General features: G+C 44.6%; 1 protein-coding gene across 6 annotated transcripts in view; it reads right to left on the bottom strand.

The window, feature by feature from the left end:
* IQSEC1 (IQ motif and Sec7 domain ArfGEF 1) overlaps positions 1-21,699 on the bottom strand; it is a 379,636-nt gene that overhangs the window by 141,254 nt on the left and 216,683 nt on the right. For 4 of the 6 annotated variants that reach the window (XM_067303823.1, XM_067303826.1, XM_067303825.1 and 1 more), the window contains exon 1: positions 161-260. In XM_067303823.1, the coding sequence (XP_067159924.1) occupies positions 161-228 (68 nt within the window). In that variant the 5' untranslated portion in view covers positions 229-260. Of the gene's footprint in view, positions 1-160; positions 261-11,157; positions 11,219-18,593; positions 18,639-21,699 lie in introns of those variants that run through there. The other 2 variants (XM_067303830.1, XM_067303829.1) reach the window with 2 other exon arrangements.

Below are 21,699 nucleotides of genomic sequence, written 5' to 3'. Positions count from 1 at the left end.
TCCTTAATATAAGTAAGACTCTAACCTAAAAACTATGTCAGACTACTTAAGAGTTAACCGTGCAGGGCAAGAGAACACGACTGCTGGGCGAGACCATCTTTAACGCATGCAGTTTTCAGAGACTTACCACAAAGTAAAGATTTCAGTGTTCTTACTGTACCTGATTGTCCTGACAGAAATGCAGTATTTCCACATCAGATTCCACATTGCACTGCCATCTCCCTTCATGACCTCCTCCGAAGCGTTTGTAAAATTAAGGAGATTCCAAATAACTCCAGGAACAAGCAAGTTTAGCAGGCACACGGCAAAGTTAGTCCAAGGTTCACGCAGCAGCCAAACACTGATTCACGATTTCCAAGCGATTCCTCCGACCTCCACTCAAACGAACTCAGAGAGAAGCCAGCTTTCTCATCCGAAGTCTCGGGTTACTTCTTTCTTCATGATTTACACCACTTGTTGTTTACATTATTTGCAAGCCAGAGAAGATTATTAGAGGCTGCTCAGAAAGCCACATATAATATTGCTCCAAGTTGTCAAGTAAGAAAAATCTACCTATGCAGCACTTAAGAAAAGTTAGTTCTAGTTTATTCCACTTTAAAAAACACTACAATAAGAGGGTCCCAGAATATCACTTACTAGAACTCTAAACACTTACCAAATACACCCTAAATCAGATGGCTGAGGTTGAAGAAACTCCCAACTGTTTGCAAAGTTTCTTGTGTACTGTAATAAACTTTTTGGTGCCAAAAGAAGTAATGAGTCATTTTCCAGAGCTGTGCGTGAACACAAAGTTATGACTTTCAAAAGTGAATCTGTCAGCTCGACACTTTGCCTATAAATTACGTTAAAAATGAAATGGTAAGATCTGACTAAAAAATCCCTATTCACTGCGCATACGCAATTCCCTTATCGCACTCCAAACTCTTACACAGGGAAAGGCCAACGGGATTTTCTTGTCATGACACTATCTGCCCCTCAAAAACCTAAAGCCAGCAGCCCCCCTGCGTGAGGGTAGCACACAACTTCTGAATAACTGTGGGTATTTACGAGCTAACTTAGCTATTTACACAGACATTTTTTATATTAAGCTGAATAACTTTGCATGCTGCTTTCCTAGGAGTAAATTTAAAGACACGGCATTTAATACATCACCAAAAGTTCGTATAGAATTTAAGCCTCAAAACACATACACGGAATCACCCTCACAGACAAGTATCGTTATTACTGTTCTTACTGAAGGACAAGTTCTGCCTTGGTTTCTCCAAGACCACCCAGAAAGTTAGTGGTGCTGCTATGGCAGATTAAAACTTCCCGAGCCTTGTGCTTGGCCCACTAGACCACACTCGCTTCTCTGCAGCGAGGTCAACACCACGGCTATCAGAGATTCTCCGGATCAAAGGCATTAAATACATGTTTATATTATAAAATTCAGTGAGGCAAAAAACTGAGTTCATGCTACTTTTTCCACAGAACAGTATGCTTTTATGATTAAATGTCTGGTTTTTGTTGCACAACTCCCTTTTGTACAAGACCTTTTTATCTAAGATCTCCTGACTGTTGCTACTACTCTGAAATATATTCCGTTCAGTGTTTTTCTGACAACTGTTCTGGGAACAAACTACTGATGGGTCATAAACAGGTCAGAAAAAATTCCACTGCATGTCAAATATTTTAAATCAGGTTTAACTGAGAAAAAGTATATTTATATTAGAAAACTTTTAGATCTCTTCTTAACATTATCATTGAAATACACTTCAATGATGGAAAAAACTGCACACGTTCAGGCAGACCAGCTGGACCTTGTCCATTACCTTAACTTAGAAATTTGAGAGATGAAGTGCCCATTCTCATTTAACATAAATAAGCCCATCTTATAGAAAGGACAAAATTGATAGCACTTTATTTTCTGTGTAGTATAAAGGTATCAACAGCATGCTTAGCTGTCTGCTGTATCTCTTTGAGCATATACTTGAGGCTTCATTAATATAATTGGGTTATTTAGATTATACACTCCCGGATTCACATTCACTTGCAGTATTTTGACGGTTCAGCATCTGCAGCAAAAGTATTTTAGATGCATCTGTCTCCAAAGAAAGATTAAGGTACATGTCAGACAGACCAACTACATGAGAAGACTATTTTAATTACCTGCCACATTCATGTTTCTAACATTCTTTAAGCATCACAGGACAAAGCTAAGATGCCTTTTTTTTTTTTTTTTTTATGATTGCTACCGCATTTAAGATAGAAAAGAGACTATAATTTATGCAACAGCATGCAGAATATTTCAGCTGCTCTTCTGAGGAGCTAAGTTTGGCCACTAATTCACAATGAGATCTAGACAAGTCAAGGAAGCCGCCCACTAAGCAAGCATTAATTCCGCAGGGAAGGGTGTACCAGAGCTCAAATTGCCAAGACTGAAATTTGGAATAATTTTGGACTGACAGACAACCTACAAAAGAGACATAATACGCATCCAAAAACGCTGAGTATTATGAAAATCATGTGTACAGAGTTAATATAATTCTAGTATTTCAGTTCTATAATTAAATCTCAGATATAAGTAAATGCTTTTTATTCTGGTGTAAATATGAGAACAGTTGTAAATATGAACAACAGATTACCGTGAAATGCTTCTTGAAATGATATTTAGGGGTATGCTTAAGCCTAATGGCATCCTGCAAAGCTTCAGGAGGGCAGGAGGAAACAAAGCTTGATTTGACCTACTGTGGGTGCTAATAGCATCAGCTAATAGCTGATGATTTCTGTACACAGAGAGATGTGGAGAACTGGTGATTAATCAAAACCTCTGGCTAATTCGCATCTCTCATCATGGGCTGCATTTTCTAAAATCAGCTCCTTGGTAATCAAATTATGAAGGAGGTGACAGAATGGGTATCAAAGAGAAAACCAACTCATCAACTATTTCTTACCATTAAATAAAATTCTTACTCAGGAATAGAAGCACTTTTCCAGCAGTAATAAGGGAGAAAGTCCCTTTCGTCTTAGCTGTTTACTTTCTTTCCCTTTGTTCCCAGTAATATTACTGTGCCAGAAATAAGGCACAGATCAGCACATCAAACGATTTCACTTTTTTGAGAGCTCGTTTGCGCTCCCTGTATGACACGTCAGGATGATCCTCAGCACTGCAGAGCCCTTTTGGCATCACGTCAGTCTTCAACGTGGATTCTCCATTCTGTGCATCAGTCGCAACCTGTTGTAATGGCTCCAGTGACAGTCTTCTCCCGCGCCGGCGCGGGCGGCCCGCAGCCCCGGCCAGCACAGCGCCCGTGGGCTGGCAGCAGGGGCTGCGCGGAGGCGGCTGCGGCCCCGCAGGTTTGTTATTCCTCGCCGGCCGTGGCAGCAAAGCTTCAGCACCATCTCCCCCTTGAAACAGAAAAGCCCATCTTCCAGGCGCAGGACATCAGCGTGACCATGGCACCGCGTCTGGCACGGGCAGGGCTCTCCCAACAGGCGGCCTTAGTGTGATGATTTTTTTCCTTCCCCTGTACTCCCTTGAAATCCTTACTGGATTTCTCCCGCTTGCTGCTCTTGCACAACACAGCTGTGCTCCTCAGGAGCCTTGGCAGCACCCTGGGCTGGGAGCTGCGCCAGGGCCCTGCCAAGGGCTCGCGCACCGTACGCGGCTCGGCTCTCCGCTCCTTTCAGGTTTCTGTTGCAAGCTGCCAGTACAAAGTCCTGCATCTTCCCAAACTTCTTCCCACTTCAGTACACTGGCTTTTCCTAACACAGCATCATTGTGTCTCCCTAGGACGCTCACTCAGTGTTTTATTTTCAGGGGATGTATTAATTGCATATTAATAGAGTGCTTTTCCCCCCAGTTTATTCCCATGTTTTTGCACTGAGTGGGCAGACCAGGTCACCTAGAGATGTACTTTAATGTCTGTGAAACAGGAAAACCAATTCCCAACTTTAATAATAATAAGATGCAAAATATTTTGCAATCTTATTAGGAAGAAATCTTTAATTCAGATATAGACGTAACCTCCAATCTGGACAAAGATGATCCTATGATACTGGCACTCCCAAGCAGCTTCTGAGGACTGGGCAAGTCGTTGAGGGAGCTGAAGACGTGCCCACCCTCCTCGCTACTCCTGCCGCTCTGACCGGTTGCTGCTTTCCATCGCGCAGCCGCCACAGGGGAGCATCTGCTTCTCAGCTGCTCCCATCTGCCGTCTCGAGCACCGGCTAAAACTGCTGACCAAGGTGAGCTTGCACCAAGACAACCCAAAACAGCTGAGACAGAGGCACATTTTTGTTTTGCTGATCGTGCTACAGAAGTGGTGAACTGGAGCAGAAAAGTCGTAACAATTGGAAGAAGCAATATCTTAAAATGCTGGAATAAAATTCACTGGATCTTGCTAGTCAGAGCCCTCAGCTTGGCTAAAGCCACTTCCAAAGGCACACTACATGTTTTTAGTAACAATAATATAATTCTTTCAATGTTTTTGATTGCTAAGAGAACTGGAGCCACTATTAGCCCACTATGTGTTGAAGGAGTTAAGGACCCTTAAAGCAAAGTGTCATGTGGGGTAGGGTACAGAGGGCATGAATACAGATAAAGAAAGACTGGAGGATTTTAATCTCACCATTTCCTATTTTTCACACTGGAAACATAGAGCTGCTCCAGGCAAAGACGTTACAGGTGACGTAAATCATTCCAAGCATTTAAACATACTAGAGCTCAGGTTTTTAGAAGCTTTAGATGGTGCATTACTTTTAAATGACATTAATAGAAAGTCAATACTTAATTTGGAGGATCACACTCTATTACTCTCCTCCCTCCCAAAATTCATTCGTATTTCACATAAAAGCTCGCCCGATGAGCAGCGTTGTGCAGTCCGGACGAGGAGGCAGGCTGGAGGCGTCAAGCCCGTCATGGAAGTCGCTATGAAGCGGCTCAGTGAAACCGAGCACCCGGGACATCTTATCTGATTTGCTCTTTGATAAAGTCCTGTGCTCCGGATGCATGCATCACTTTACACATGACATGTTTTCAGCTAAGATAATCTTACTGCTTTAAATGTACATGGGCTCTTCCTAAATTAGGTTAGTACAACATTCCCATAAAGAGGGAAACAAATATGCTGTAGAATATATTCAAGAGTGAAGAAGGAGATTTGCTTATTTTCATGTAGTTTCTTCCAGCACAAAATGGTCAGGAAACAGAATTTAAGGGCATTTATATTATTAAATGGATTATATTTATAGGGCATTTAACAAAAGGAAAATGCAAGTGTTGGCACTAGCAACCATCATATGTGTTTTTGGCTGCCAGGACAGTTCCAGACCTATTTTTAGCTCAGGTAGCACTCCCTTTATACAACTACTGTTACCAATTAAGGACGGAAAGGAGTCTGGCAAATAGACAGTTTTAAATTTTTAAATTGAAAAGCATTCTGGCTTTTTAGACAGTTTAGGGCATCTTTACATCTTTAATCTGTAACAAGTCACCATTTTTAGTGGCTAGAGGAACAAGTTTAAATATTTTCACTGTGCATTTTCTTAGCCTTCACTGTATTTTTTTCCCTTCCTTTTTAACCTTTGTGATTTTTCACAAACATTCCTAAGAGAATGCAAAATGCTATTTTGGGGGAGTTTACAGCAGTGACAGCCACATACCAGTCCTTCTGCGGCATCAAGCGAGCATGGTTTAGGCATTTTGCTAAAGGGCACGCTCTCCCGTCCCCGCCGAGCCGGCAGGCCTGCGCAGCCCCGCGGCACCTCCCCGCGCCCCCAGGCCTCCCCCCTCCTCCAGGCTCCTCTGCTGGGGCTTCGTCCTGGAAGACTATCAAAGGAAACGCAGGAAAAGCCCCCAGTCGCCTTCGGCGAGGCTCACGGCCAAGCGCGCGGTTAAATGCGACTGCCCCAGGGTCTGCCCGTCGCTCGCGTGCAAATGCAGCGGAGGCCAGCGAGCGCAGGCAAAGCCTGGTGAGCAGCCTGCTCTCGGGGGGCAGCTGAAGGCAGCCGCCGCCCCGCCAGGCCGCCCGCACGGACCCCCGGCCTGCGGCAGCCTCACGGGACCTGCGCAGCTGCTTGCGGAGCGGCAGGCAGCGGCCACATCTGCCCAGCTGTGCCGCGCGGGGGACTGGGGACCCGCACGCTGCGCGTGGCTGAGCGCGGAGGGCGTCGATGCTAGATACCTGGCTTCCCGACGACTGCGGAGGGGCAGGAAAAGAAAAGGAAGGCGCATACCCGAGGGAACTGCCCGCTAGTCTGACACCGGGTCTATCAGCTGCGGCGGCAGTGGGTTCGTCCCCCAGCCCGGAAAGTTAAAGCACGAGTATGAATTTAATGCATAAAAACAAAGCATTTTAAACGCTTGCACACACACACTCTGTTAGCTATAAAGTAGCACTAATTACATTACAATGAAGGCTTCAACCAGAGTAACAGGTTCTCCAGTTATTTTAATTTAAATGTATCAACTTCAAATCACTTCATTTCCCTGGGCCTAGACAAGTCCTCTGATTGCTTTTAAGGCATTTTCTTATTTCACGCATTGCTTTGAGAGTTTCTTCCAATCACTTTTATGCTGACATAAGAGTACTGCAATCTGCACTGTTTGCAGGCCGTCCTGCAAGAGGATGGGGGATTTAGGGGATAGGGAGAAGGAGGCAATTTCATGCTCTCAGCTGCGCTGCAGTTGCATAAACTTTGGCAAACACGAGCCTCCCCAGAGAGCTGCAGTACAGGCGTTATGACTCAGCCCTCTTCTGGATGAAGTCACTGTCAAGTGAGAGCAAACTGTCTGTTTCTAACAACATATATGGTGAACTCCAAATGCAAGTTCAAGACAAAGCTTCAGTTACTTTACCCCCCCACTTGGCTATTGCTTTGCTCAGGACAGATTGATTGCAAAGGAACTCCTTATTTAAACGACAACAAGAAGAAAAGTAAATCAACTGACATGAACGTCTGTGAGCAAGCAAAAGAAGTTCCCTGGTCTTAAGGACTAGTACCTAAGGAGTTTTTTTTCCTCACTGTTACTGTGATGTGTAACTACTATGCAGCTACCATATCCTGGCAATTTGGCGATACTGTACGGTATACAATGCAATAGCTAGAAACCTTTTTTCCTTTAATAAATCTTTTTTTAAATAATGGATTTAACAAAAGCATTCCCTTTAAGCATGTAACAACATATGACAACTGTGAGTTCTTAGCTTTTTTTAAATGCTCCATTTTGCTTAAAGGAAACGGCGAGAACTCCTCCTCCTCACTGGTAGCAGCCGGCTTGTCTGGTAGGTGCAAACCACCTCACTCAACCCGAGAAGCAGCAGCCACTGCTGCCAGCACCAGAAGCAAGGAACAAAGACTATGAAAGCACATTTTTAAACAAGAGTTAACCTGGAGGACAACCCTGAGATAGATCGTTTAAAGCACATGTGCCATCTTTGAAACTGCATCTAAATTAGGGCTGGCAATTCCTTTAAGGGCTTCAAATGCTCCAAGCTTGTCGTGGGTAGCAGAAGGGAAGGAGGGACGAGCACAGGGCTGCAGGTGCTCTGCAGAGCGCAACATTCGGCGGCTTTTCCAGCAGCTTCTGCGACTGTTATTTTGTGATATTTAGTACAGTAGCAATGAGCTGCTCCTACCAAGCAGATGTAGGAAAGCATTCTCATTTACAGTCATCACTGAGACACCCTAATGGGACTGAATTATACGCCAAATACGTTCTTACCCAGAGGTGGGCTTAAGCACGTGCTCAGCTCTACCCTGAATCACAATGCTGGAATTGCCAGCCCTGACTGGAGACCAGCAGAAAATTTCAGCTAATCCCTGCTTTCTGGAACATCAAAAGCACCCGTCATCTCTCACTTATCTTATTACACTGGCGTGGCTGGAATCAGAAAGGCCCCTAACTCTTCTCATATCGATTTGTGCTCACTTTCAGACAGAGACCACGCTGACTTCAGAAAAATAAGAAGGGAAAAGGCACCATTTACAACCTTTTGTTTGTCAAGCAACTGGACTCCAGTATAGTACCTTTAAAAAGTTGGTTAGTACCTTTAAAAAGTTTTAAATAACTTTTTATTAGCAAGAGAGGAGGAAATTCTGGAAAGAAAAAGCCCCCCAAAACTACAGATTACAGTCTCCACTGCCAGTGACAAGTTTTCTCACCTTATGCTTTATGTTTAGTGCAGTGCTAATGGTAACATTTCTCGCTTGGGCTATTACATACCAGCTGGCAGAGGCACAGTATGATGCACCCAGTGGCTAAAGAAAATGTTCACTTTCACATGCTAAACCTGAAGTCACAAGGTTTTATAGTAATCCACTGAGTAAGCATGAGACATTCATCCTCAAAATCCCACAAAACCCTACAGTGATTTGCTCATCTTAAACTAATCTGTTATAGAATGAAATCTCTGCACTTTAAGCATTTGTATTCAAAGGATATTGAAAACCAGCACTTAAGTGAAGGATTATAGCACTGACCAAAAGGCACTCCATGTTATTGGCAACCAAGACCTGAAATTTGATTTTCATGAATTAGTAAATTATGAAACATCTTTGGATAAAGTTTCTATCCCAATTCCCCCAATTTGCTGTATACAATCTACTGGAACTCGGATAAAATCGGACTGGTAGTTTACACATATATTCCACGGGATAAGCTCTCACCAGGGGCTGAGGCAGAAACGCGTGCCTGGGACGGCAGCGCAGCGTGCCGGCCCCGTCCTGCCGCGCAGCTCGGCGCGTCGGGGGCGCGCACGGCCCGGGGGCCGCCAGCAACGTGCTCTCAAGCCCTGCCGCCAGGCCCCGCACGGAGCTCCCCTGAAGCCCCTGCATTCCCATACGCGAGTGGTTCCCAGTGCAGGAAAAGTTACACCAGAAACCAGACTTGTCCAGGTCTGGAAACCTAAACAGCCTCATAAGCCTCCCCTGACCGGCAAAGCTGAAAGGCCCTGCTGGATTTGCGAATGCAGCGCAGCAAGCTACAGAGCGCCTGAAGCCACGCGAAACACGTTACAAGAGCTTCGAGCCCCGACGACCACCGGAAGAGCAGGCCGTGCTCCGCGCGGGCAGGCCACGAGCAGAGAGGGGGCCGGGCGCCCTCCCGGCCCGCACGGCTCGCTGGGCGCCGGCGGCCAGGGCAAGGGCAAGGGGCAGCGAGGAGCTGCTCTCGCGCCGGCCGGCGGGCGCCCAGCCACCCCGCATCACCGCTTGAAGGGGAGAGGGACGCACCGCACCGCGCCGCTCCCTGGTGCCGCGTACACGGGAAGGCTCAGCGGCTTGGCACCCTTTCCCCCGGGACCCGTCGCTGCACCAGCCCCTGGACCACGGATGGTCACCAGGCCTTAGCGGTGGCACACGGGAGCATCATACAGCGACGTCTGCAACTCACTCTGCTCCCGCCTAGGCTCCCTGGCGTGTCTTCCCCCATGGCATAACTCTAATGTTAATACTAAAAATTCATGTACTAAGCCCTGTGCAATGGAAATGTTAATCAAATCAGATGTCTGTTATCTTATTTTATATTAAAAATAAGAAACATACGCACAAACATACAATCTCTTCCCCAAAGCCCCTTGGCTCTTCTCCAAGCGCATTTTAAACAAATGTATAATCACTAATGAAAAGTAGTTAAAAGTAAGCCTCGAGAAAGTGAGGCATGTTTTTTCTTCTCAATATGGACTTCCTTGCAATTAGTTGCATTATTAATTCTGGACCATTTGCTTTTCACACCTGGTTTTGTCACTGTGCTTTAAGTGCTGAGTCCTCTTGTTACTCTGTTGACGCCAACATGCTCGAGGATGGGGGCCCAAACGCATCTACGTTTTGATGACATAAATTAACCATCTACAAGGAAGCGAATGGACTTAGCTATTGCTGAGGTTTCCATTAGGAGATGCAAAATAACTCTAGGGATATTCATTTGCAACAAAGCTGGGAGTCTGCCAGGAACCCAAGACATAAAACTTTAGTTTAGTTGTATTTGTCTGGGTCAAAACAGTCTGGCTTCATTTCTATTATTTTATATGGTTTGTCAGCATAAAAGGATGATATTACAATGGGCTGGGAATAGGTTGGAAATTTTTTGGCTTAGAAATGAAACCTGTGAAAAGCTGCAACAAGAAGAGAATAAAGCTATCTTTTGAAACTTCACTTGCCAATGGTCACAGATGAGGGTTCTATATTACTCAATGCCAGAAAGTGCGGGGCACCCCTTAAACCTTGAAAAAGATTGGAACAGTTCCCTTTTCCAGCCTTCAGTCACTGCATGAAAAATTCAACCGCAATTAGCATTTAGTACAAAGCACTTTCTGTAGGCTGACAATAGATAGTGAGACCAGAAAGTGTACATAACAAGAACAGAATCCTATTTTAAAGAATTGCATGGTTTTTGTTAACAATGAAATGATCCACTTTTTCTTCCCCAGAAAATTCAGATGCATATAATTCCCTATATTTAGTAGCTTAGAAGAAGAGCAAGGAAACAGAAGTTTACAGATTAAAAAGCATCAGGGTAAGTTCAGGGACATGTTAAATGGAATTGCTTATTTTGCTGTTCCATTAAATAGGCAAGCTCAATGCATCTGACACCCAGCCCTATTCTTTATGATCACTGTTCACCATCAATCATTTAAGCTGTATGTCAGACCTGCCCGAGTGAAGTGCCCATTGCTTTGAATGACTGTGATGTGCACTTTACACTGGGAGGGAAATGAAAGATGAACTATTATATTACTAGATATCCCAGGGTGGGGGGGAAGAGAAGAAAAAGATCTTCTCTGCATTACATAAATTTGCATGACATTTCAATTAATCTCCTAGTGCTATTTACAGTCTGTAAATTACACAGCACCAACCACCTTACCTAAAGATGAAATACCAGGGAAAAAAGTACCGAGTCTCAGATGAGATGATTTGACTTAAAGTGAATGTTGAAACTAAACAGCATCATCACCTTTCACATCTGCATGCACAGAGACAAAAGTGGCTGATAATTAATGCGATAAAAAAGCAGCTTTACAATCTTTGTCACAAGTTCTCATTAATTCCCTACCACTCCCTTTTCCCTGGCATACTTGCCTTTCAGCAAGAGAGCAGAATAGCAAGGAAAAGCACTGGTGGCATCAAGTGCAGCCACCAGTTCTGAAAAGCATTTCAGAGTTAATGTTTTCTTACCTTTTATAGAAACCATGAAGAGGCTGGAGACATAAAAACTGCCAGTAATCCAAGCAGAAGGCCTTCAGCTTCAGCATTTTCAAACAGTTCTACTGCAGCAACTGTAGTTTGCAGCTAGGTTTTAGCACCACAAGACTTCTTTTTGTTACCGTTTGAATGACTCAAAAGCAATCCAATGCACTCCTCTCCTTACTGCTGCAGCATAAGTGTTTCTAATTGCCACCAATGTATGCAGCTAGGCATGCACATGGCACAGCACCTGCACAGTGACAGTATCCTACTTTAATACAAAGAGGCAGTCGCACAAAGGCTACAAATTCATCTACTGTGCTCTCTGATCCTGAAGGCAGTTTATCTTTCCCAAAGTCTCCGATGCTAGCAGGATTGCTGTTATTACACAGAAATCCCACTTCTCCTTTTGGCTATTTTAGGCCATTCCAAAAGCCCTTTGAGCAAACAATATATATATATTCCAGTTGGGGTTTTTGAAGGCCCTTTGGAAAGCATCCTCGAAGCTCCCAGAACTGAGGAAAACACAAGCAATTATTGCAATTAGATCCAACAACAACTGCCCCATAATCACAGTAGTGCTATGATCCCATCAAGTGGAGACTGCAGGGTTGCTTTTTCCCTTTTTTTTTTTGGAAGGAAGCAGCACACCACGCTGCTAATCAGCTGCTGGCGTGTGAATCACAGCGGCTCCATTGTCTGCCAGCACCTTCGAGCACTGGGGGCTCCGGCTGACAGGGGAAAGGGGGGGAAAAAAGAAAAATGACGCGCCGAAGTGCAGACCCTCCCCGCTCACAAGACAGATTACGCTTATCTTATTCCCAGCACACTTTGCCGGCAAGGGCTGCGTGACGAGGAGCTAATCAGCGGAGCCCCACGGCGCGGTGCCGCCTCCCCGGCAGCCCCACGCGTGCCCTGCTGCGCTCAGGAGCCCGGCGCCGAGCGGCAGCTTCCCAATCCCGGCCAAGGCCGGAGCCGCCGTGCTCCGGAGGGAGCGCAGCGCAACGGGCCGCGAGCCCCTTCACCGGCCGCTTCCCCCTTAGCAGCATTTTCTATTTAAAATCTCCGGCGAAGACAAGATAAAAGCAGACTGCCAAATGTTCTGAAAATAGAAGGAGTCTGAATTGCATTTTTCTGTCTTTTATGAAAGATACGGGCCCAGGGTGCCCCCGCCCCGCGCCGGCTGCTCCCAGGGGTTGCCCCAGCCTCCCTGCAACAGGGCACTCCGCAAGGGCTCAGAGCACTTAGCAGCAGCCGGCAGATGTTGCTGGCACTAGAGAAGAAGCTGGTCGCCGTTTGTCTTTTTTTAGGCTTTTTTTGGTGCTGTTAAAAAATGAAAACAAATATCCTATTGGAGACTGACTAATTCTTAGATGCAGTTTGCTGTTAAATTTACTTTTCCAGAAGCTATGATTTGAGTAGTAGTTCTCATTTTGCTGAGTTTTTGTAAAATCACTAATAGGATTTACATATATTCTAAATACATAGTAAATACAGCTAATAAATAGCTGTATTTAGGATATGGCTTGCAAAAGTATCACAGGAGCATTGGAGTTTTTCAACAGGAACAGCAACAACAACAACAAAATCAGAATCCAGAGAAACATTTAAAGGCAAAGGTTCAGGCACTTGGGCACTTCTCTTTTTATTCCTTTTTTTAATACTGTTTAAAAAAAAGAGCTAAAACCAAAGCCAAAAGAAACCCTAAAGCCTAACATGAGGCTCCTTTCCATGTAGACATATCTAATTCCCCAAGGGCTGGGATAATAAGCTATATTTAGGGATCCTTTTGGTTTCTGGTTTTACTCATTGTCACTGTTTCTGCTCAGTTACGTAAGTGCCTTGCAACTTCTTAGAAAACTGGTTTGTGTAAGTTTACTTGAACTGCAGTTATAAATATATCCGAGTAAGAATCTGCAGTTTCATCAGCAGTGAAATAAACACAAATAGACCAGTTGTGCCTAGACAACTGCATCCAAAAACATTCATGACACACTTTGGGCTGGTATGTCCCTAAAAATATAATGCACTACACAGGATGAGTGGTGGAAATCACGAACAGAACATGGGAAAAACCCCATGGAGTTTGCAGGAAAAGGCATGAACGTGATAGGCATCTGATTCGGGCCTTTTTAAAAAAAGAATTTCCTAAAGATTCCTTTTAAAATAACCAAGTGTGTGTGTCTGAGCCCCACATTACTCACTGCAATTTGTTTCGCACTAGCGGTACAGCTGGCGCTGTTGAAGTGATTCCTAAGAAATCACTTTATTGCTTGCTTTTGGGGAGCAAGGCCCTAGCAATACCAAATACCGCGAAAGCCTCTTTTACTTACTGAACTCATGTTCCTCTGGGCTTTATTAGCTTGACAATTCTCAAGAGAGTAATGCCATCACGCTAAGGAAAAAACTTAATATTTAAATTTTCATATCAAAGCCTTCCCTCCCGCTTCTCATCCCTAATATCAGCGCCTCCGTCAGTAGTTTTCCCCAAGGAGAAAGGGAGCGGGAGGAGCCGGGGGCTGCGAGCCACCGGCAGTGGCGGTGGCCACCGGGCTCCTTGCCGCCTTTGGTGGAGACCCTTCACCACCACGGGTGCGCTACCTTGCCGAGAAAATGGGAACACTGACAACTTCTTCCCTTTATGCCCAAGAATAAACAGATGGGCCAAAAAAAAAGTTACGGCGGTGTTGCCCCTGGGGAAGGCTTTTGTGCCTGACCTTGCGGCAGCTGCCCCGCGGGAGCGAGGAAAGCCTCAGCCTCCCGCAGCCCGAGCGGCTCCGCTCGGGAACGCCGCGCTGCCGCAGCCGCGCTCTCCAGACGCCAGCCAAGCGTTTGCTCCTGAACGGAGTTTTCAGGAAACTTTTCTTTCAACCGCTCATGTTGTAAAGCAGTTTGTCTCTCAGTCATACTCTTTCCAGAAAAACTGCTGTTTATCACCTTAATTATTTATTTCCAAATACTGGACTTTCGGTGAGTAAAAGCTACGTACCCATGAATTTTCTGACAACAACTGATGTTGATTACACTGCACTGCATGCAGAGAAAATGCTAATTAGGATTTTTGCAAATGAAAAGCACCATGTTCTCAACATGCTCGTCATTTTTACTTGTCTTCCTGAGGAAAACAACAAAGAAAATTAAGCTTCATCTCACACTCACCCTAGATATAAAACTAGTTCTTTCAGAAAGACATTTACCACTACCTTTGACTTAGATTTCCCAGGCCCAATGAGCAGTAATTTCTGGATGTGCTGCAGCTTCAGCACTGTGGCCCTAAGCAAGCAGGATCCTGAAAATCTCTACAGTCATTTACAGTTTCACTACGCAGAGGCAGCTCTGGCAGCGAAGTACTGAATGCTCTGGCAAGTCCTTCAAAGCAGCCATTAAAAAAATAGAAAATGAAAACAGAGTATAATCCCTCCCTTAGGGACGGTTCCCTTGACAATCCATGAAGCACCAAGGCTGAACTAAAGCGACCCACTGACGAGAGCATCGCATAAAATAAACAGAGCCAGCTACACTGAGTTGCACACTGATTTCAAATCTTGAAAAAAAAAATCATGAAAATTGACTTGTCTAGCTACCTAACCTTTAGTAGCAGAATGTATGTATTTTAAGATTTATACTAATTTGGAAATCTATTCCACCCCTCAGTTATATGACAGTAACAAACCTAAAAAATATTTTACCTGCCCAGTAAAGACAGTGCATCTGTCTCCTTAAGCCGAACACAAACACCTGGTGAGCCTGCAATCGGAGATGTGTTTTCCCGAAGCCTTTCACGGTCGCAGTGGGAAGTACTTCAGTAGCCGCACGCACAGCAGCGTACTGCCGGCCATGTGCAAGTTGGGGAGCTAAAGTGCATCGGGAGAACAAGCGAGGGCAGGCGCTGTATTAGCTCCATGATACTCACTGTGCACATCACATGAGAGACGGGGATTATATTCCACACAGCGAGCCAAGGTATGTATAAAAACGGTGCTGGAAGCGCAAGGTTTGGGCAGCCGACTAGCTCCTGGAGCGGTACCCAGCAGACGTAAGGCACGGCAGCTGCCAGGATACGACAGCACGCGCAGCTCGGGCACACGGGTCCCTTCCCCGGCACCGGCAATCAAACAGCCTCTTCACGCACGCTTGTGGGGAACGTCCTCGGTTGCACGTGCAAGGAACAAGGAAGACCTCCCCGTGTTAAAGGCCTCCTGGCGATCGGCTCTCCCTTCCCGGCTCCGCTAGGTGCTGCTGGGCACAGCTGCAGCGGGTGGCCCTTCCCCGCCGGGGCAACGGGGAAGCAACGCCAACGGTGCCCTCCGGTTTCGCAGCACCCAGCTTCCCTCCTTCTCTCCTTACGCGGAGGGAAGCGCTGCTGCCTAGAAATGCTCCAGTAGCTCAAACATTTATTTTGCTTCAAGCAACTCTCAGACTCCTGGGACTCCTCCCCAGATGAATATTCAGTCACTTGATATTATCCTTCATTTCGGGTTATTCAGTCTCTAAGCCAAAGTTTCATGAAATGAAACAGTTAGAAATTTCCTGTTGTCTCAACCCTGAGTATCTTTTCTGAATGTCTTTTCTCTAAATTCATAACACTAGTTGACCAATTTGTGATAGAAGACGACAAATAGGCCACAAATATCTTCAAAGCTTAAATATTTGAATTTCTGTTTGAAACAGGTCTGATTATATAGCACTCCAGAAGGCCCACATTAAGATTCAGATATTAGGGGGGAAAAAAAATCTTTTCGAACAATAGCTGAAAGCTGATAAAGTCCAACTTTCACAGTAGCCTCTATTCTTTTGGTACTGGGTTTCCATCTGATCTCAAATACAATTGTGTAAATCTAGAACCAAACCAACAGATCGCCAGTGCAGTCTAAAAAAGGACCCGTCTGGTGCGGAGTCTGTATAACTGAAATCCAATAAAAGAAGTCTAGACTAGAATCTCCCAGAGCAGCTGAGAGCCAGAAGAGGGTTTCACAGAGGGCAAACTTACCTTGTTGACGGGGACAAGAGTTCAGCGAGCATAAGGAATAGAAGCCTGCCTAGAAAATACCAACGGCTTGACAGGGCGCTGGATGGGTTCGAGTTAATTGCTGCATCCTATTTTATGGGTCACCCAATGGCAAATTTGCTTGACAGATTAATGGGAACACATTCAGTAAGCAGGAGTCTTCTACTATCTTTCCTTTCACTTGAAGCAAAGGCCTTCGAGATTGTTTAATCACAGCTTCAAAACAGGCTTATTTGAACTACTGAAGTCTAGATTTTACATGTGGTTTCTTCCATAATTTTTTAATCCTAGGATAAATTCACTGTTTTAGCAGATATAACCTGGAAGTTCCTTTAATGTCTCTTCTATGATACATTATGTCTCTCGCTTTACTCAAGAGTTTTTAAATATCATAAAATTATTTCATTCATAGTTAAAGAGCAACATTTTTACAGCCTCATTGGTTACTCCCTAGATATCACTTCACCCCAATCCTTAAAATTTAAAATGGCTTTCCAAATGCAAATATATTTGTTTCCAAGTAAGTTTTTATAAGGACACTTCTGTAGAAAACACAAGTATTCAAGATTATTTGTATTTGTTTAGCAAATGACTGAACACAGAGGTTGTATAAAAGTGAATGGGAAAAGGAGGAAAATTTCAAAATCTCTAACAATAACTTACAGCTTTTTAAGAAAACCTTTTGTAAAAGAAATACTATTAGAGTACGAGCTATTATAAAACTATTGTCTGAAATATAAAGAGGATTCCTCAGCAGACTATATCTCTGTCAGGCTTAAGCAAGCAGCACAACCCACCCAAAGCAGGCTGAGGAGAGACAACGTCATTCAGCTTAACACTTTCACTCTGTGCACTGAAACTTTGTTTCATGAGGCCGGACAGCAAAGGCAGTGGACACATCTGCAGATGGTAACTCGCATGGTCTAATTTTATAAGCAATAATTAAAAAAAAGAAAATATCACATACTTCGATGACTCCATAGTATTTTATAATGATCCAAGCACCAGATTTTCCAGAAAATCTGTCTATTCAGTCACACTGAAGCTGTTCAAAGAATGTTCCCTATTCCTTTTTCCAAACAACATTATAACTCAGCCACTTCTTACATCTATCTGATTCTTCCTAATCTTCCTCACTGACACCCTCCCATGGGAAGAATTGCACCAGAAGGAAAAATATTGTAATAAAATCTGCTACTTTCACAAAGGTTTATCTAGCCTGGAATAAAGATTGCAGCAACGCCTGGTGCTGGGAACTTTATCCCAGAGAACAGCAGGTCAGAAGCCAGCTTCACTGTGTCCTCGCTAAAACAAGGCTGCAGAAAGGGCGGGGGGGGTGGCGGGAAGGGTGGGAGGCCAAAGCCGACATTATCCCCCGCATTGTCCCGCCGCACAAAGAAACAGTGTGCCCGGCAAACCGGGAGGCTGGGAGCGAAGCCACAGCCGCAGCCCTGCGCTGCCTGGTGCTGCTACACCGAGCTGAAGACGGGCGCCATACCGCAGGGCGTCCGGCGAGTTTTCAGGGAATGATAATCAGGCAGGCCCTCTACTTTCAGAAGTTCATACACTTCAAAATAATGGAAGATTACTAATAGATAGAGGGCCTTTAATTTGAACATGGTTAAACAAAAAAGTTCCCACTAATGTTGCATTCAAAAAAGCTTAAAACTACACAATGTGGAGGAGGAAAAAAAAAAGTCACCCTTAACACTCCATCTCAAAAGGAAGACTCTTAGCAAAACAACTGTCAGTTTGATAGAAAGGGATTCTGCCCCAACTTAATCAAAGGAAGCAAGTGACTTTGATGCATGCTTTAATGTGCAGCTATGAGAAGAAAACACACACAGGCTACCCATTTGATATCTAATATTAACCGTGTAGCATTTCTAAATTGAGTGATCAAAGGAAAGTTTCAGTCACTGCAGTCTTATATGACAGTATTCTCTGAAGTTTATACATGTGCTTTTACCAAAATGCTGAGCAATGGGAAAAAAAAAACAATGACATTTAGACACAGTCATCATTAATTCTCACTTAAAGGAGTATGAAACTGGTAGGGAAGGTCAAACATCCTCAGTGCAATCTAAGGTTATAAAACTTGGAAAGAGACTGACCATGTGCATACACAGATACCTCTCTCCCTTACCTTCATGCTCACCTGAGAATGAATACACAGCATTTAAAAAGTTAGAACTGAATTTCAAGTTGGAAATACTAGAAGAAAGAGAGCTATCCTTTCTCTCTCAAAAATAAAAACAAAACACCCCCAAACAAAAAACCCTCAAACACCCAGTCATTTGGTTGAAGCCTTTCCTGGGTCTGCATTATAAGCTTAAGGTATGTGATGTACAGTTAATATAGAATGGAGGTCGGTTCTATTATTTCAAATTTATAATTAACGTCTATATCATTACAGTACCTGAGCGGATCAGTTGAGATGCTGCTTCGTGTTTCCAGTGAGGTCCTGAGATGGTAACAAAAGAATAAAATTGCAAAGTATTAAAACTATTCAAAAAAAACTTATGTACATAAATGTCAATGTCAAATGCTTACTGACTTGACTTTTTTCCCCCTTTTTTATTGACATTCTATAGTACCTAGCATGCCATTAAAAATATTATGGACACTTTAAAAAACACCACAAAACAAAAACACAAACATCATCAGCCATTTCCTATGCACTGGAGTAAGGGGAATTGCAGAAACATTTTTGCTTAACTAGTCAAAATGCAATCAAATTTCAATATTCTAAAAGCCTTCTGCCCCTGTGTTTGTCACCTGTTAATGAAGATACTTTGTTATACGAATGTTTTCACGCAAGTTCTACTGTATGTACTGTTAGACGCAGCACTTGCAGAGCCTCTCTCCTACCGTGCAGCTTGGCACCGAGGCAGTAGCAGGCACCTGCACTGCCCAGTCCGACCCCGGACGCTGGAGTTCGTGGCTGAGCATAAAGGTCCCTTCACCGCGTTGCGGAGCTGAAGCCGATGCTTGGTTTAGGCACTTGTGTAACTTCAAGACCCAGAGGACGTCCCCACCAGCCGGGCCCACGCTGGGCGCCGCGCACGAACCCAGCCGCGCTGGCAGAAGGACGGCGGCACGAGGCTGCGCGCGAGCACGCGCTCACGGGCCAGCGGCTCTTCACCCGCAGCCCAGCCGCCAAGCAAAGCCAGCCCGGCTACCTGGAGCAGGGCTGGGCAAAACGCTCCTGCGAGCGCCCCGGGTATATGATACAGAATTAAATTTTAGGGTGAAGAGAAAACGGCTTTCCCCACAGACTGTAGTAAAACATTAGCCAAAGCCTAATAATAAAGACTCCATCATGATGTTAGAAATAATTTTAAATGGTTATTTTGTAGTTATCCATTTCTATAACTTACATAGAAACTGCCATAGATCAACTTCTGATCATATAGTCATGAATGTGTATGGTCTGTGGAGGTTTATAAAATTAGCATTAGAATTCTATTAATTATATTTACAGCGGGTATCAGTAAATTAGGTGCAAATCTTCTATTCCCAAGATTACTAGTAAGTTTGCAGAAATAAGCAGGGTTATGTGAAGGGAGGAAACTGTAAGACACAGCATACGCAAGAATCAGCCGTACAAGAATGGAAACAAACCATATTGTCCAAACAGCCGTTAACTAAAGAACATACTTAGCTTTAAAAGAGCTTTAAAGAGGTTTTCCACCCTGTAATTTGTTTGCGTCCAGCAGAGTTCAAGATCTGTGAATAATGATGAATTTTGCGGGGGTGGCTCGCATACATTGGCTTGGTGGCTCCTTGTTAGCTTAACGATGGGAAGGGGTGAACCTAATTTAGCAATAATCAGCTTTGCTGCTTAACACCTGCCCGCAGAAGGGCCAGCTTCTCCCCCAACACCACTCTTCACCTTGCTTTTAACACAGGCTTTGAAATCTTCTCTTAACAGTTTTGGCTCCTGTTGCTATAAACAAATATTTAACAAACTCGGGGTCCTTGTGCAGAACCAGTATGTCGTGCATGGAGGGAGCTGCTAACGAGATGCCCCACCAGGCTGACGAGCCTCCCCGGACGGTGCCGCGTGGGCTGCTACTTTGGGGCCGCTTTACACATATATAAACTATCTATATGATTTTTTTTTTAAATAAATGCATAGGAAGAAAGCAGCATTCCCACCACAAAAATCCCCATCTTGGGGCTGTCCTGAAACATGACTGAAAGGTCCTGTTTGTGCTGAGACGATTTTCAAGAAGTCTCTGTTGCCGCGAAGGGCCGTTCAGCACGCTGTTAGTAACAGCGCTTGCACGCTTGGTAGCTGCAGTTAGAAAACCCCAAAACGCCACCGACCCAATCAATCTGGTTGCCAGCAAGGAGCGCACGGGCTCGCACCGGCCGCCAGCGTGCGCCGAGCCCAGCGAGCCGGTGCAAACGCTCAGGAAGCTTCTCTGGCTTCCAGGAGCGGCGCGCGTGGCAGGAGCCAGCGAGTGTCCCGCAGCGACCCCGCGGCGCCCCAGACCGGAGCCCTCGCACGGGGCACGGAGGCCGACGCCGGAGCACCTCGGGGCAAGGCGAACGGCAGGAACTTCCCGCCCCGGTGAAATCTGCTCCTCAGGCAGACGGACACAGGAGCAGGACGCTCCTGTGGGGAAAGGTTTGCTGCTGGTTTTCCTAGAGGCGATCAAAATAGTATCAAGCACCGGAAAAAGCTGCGTGAACGACGACACTTAACAGAAGAACACCTCTCTGGATGAACGCCACAGAACGAATCGCTACCGACAGGCAAAAAGAAAAGCAAGAAATTCCTAATGAGGGTCAGCGGCCAGAAAAAGCTATTGCTGAGCTTTTCACCTGGTCACCCGCCCGCAGCCTGCGCTCGCCTCTGTGGAAAGGTCCCAGCAGCACGCTGACAGCAGGGCAAACGGAGAAAGTCCAACGGCCGAGAAAAAAAGGCAGTAGAGACAGGAGAAATCGTTAATATCTGTTGAAACGTCCAGATTTGGAGTACAGAAAATTAGTTAATTCTCACTGAATTGACAGCATAATTTTAGTACAGTCTTTCCCCTTGTTTCTTCACACCCAAGATCCCATTTAAACCTTTTGGTTTCTTTCCAAACACTTGCTCAAAGATGAAAAGTTAACTTAAAACATAAACATAACCCAAATCCTGAACACAGTGTCATTAAGCTATACCAAACAGAACTCATTCTATACAAAATAATTTAATTTTTCTTCTTTCTGCTTCAAGAAAAAGCATACAAAAGCCATTCTGTTTTAGGTTACTTCAAAGCAAGCTTTGGTTTTTAGGCCTTTTTTCAAATGAACAGAACTGAGGGAAAATTACCACAAAGCTCTAAACAGCAGGAAAGTCTATTACTCCTATCTGTTTATTCTGTAATGGGGCACTGATTCAATACACTTGTAGTCTGGACAACAAAAATTTTCATACATCACAAGATAAAGCTATTAAAAATATACTAGATCTGTCTCTATATGTACAATTTCTACTTAGTTTTACGTCTTGTATACGTAAAAACAAAAGT

The sequence above is a fragment of the Apteryx mantelli genome, chromosome 12 (assembly GCF_036417845.1).
Source record: "Apteryx mantelli isolate bAptMan1 chromosome 12, bAptMan1.hap1, whole genome shotgun sequence".
In the NCBI taxonomy this organism is placed as follows: domain Eukaryota; kingdom Metazoa; phylum Chordata; class Aves; order Apterygiformes; family Apterygidae; genus Apteryx; species Apteryx mantelli.
The sequence above is the reverse complement of the archived record's forward strand: the minus strand, read 5'-3'. Positions and strand labels throughout refer to the sequence as shown.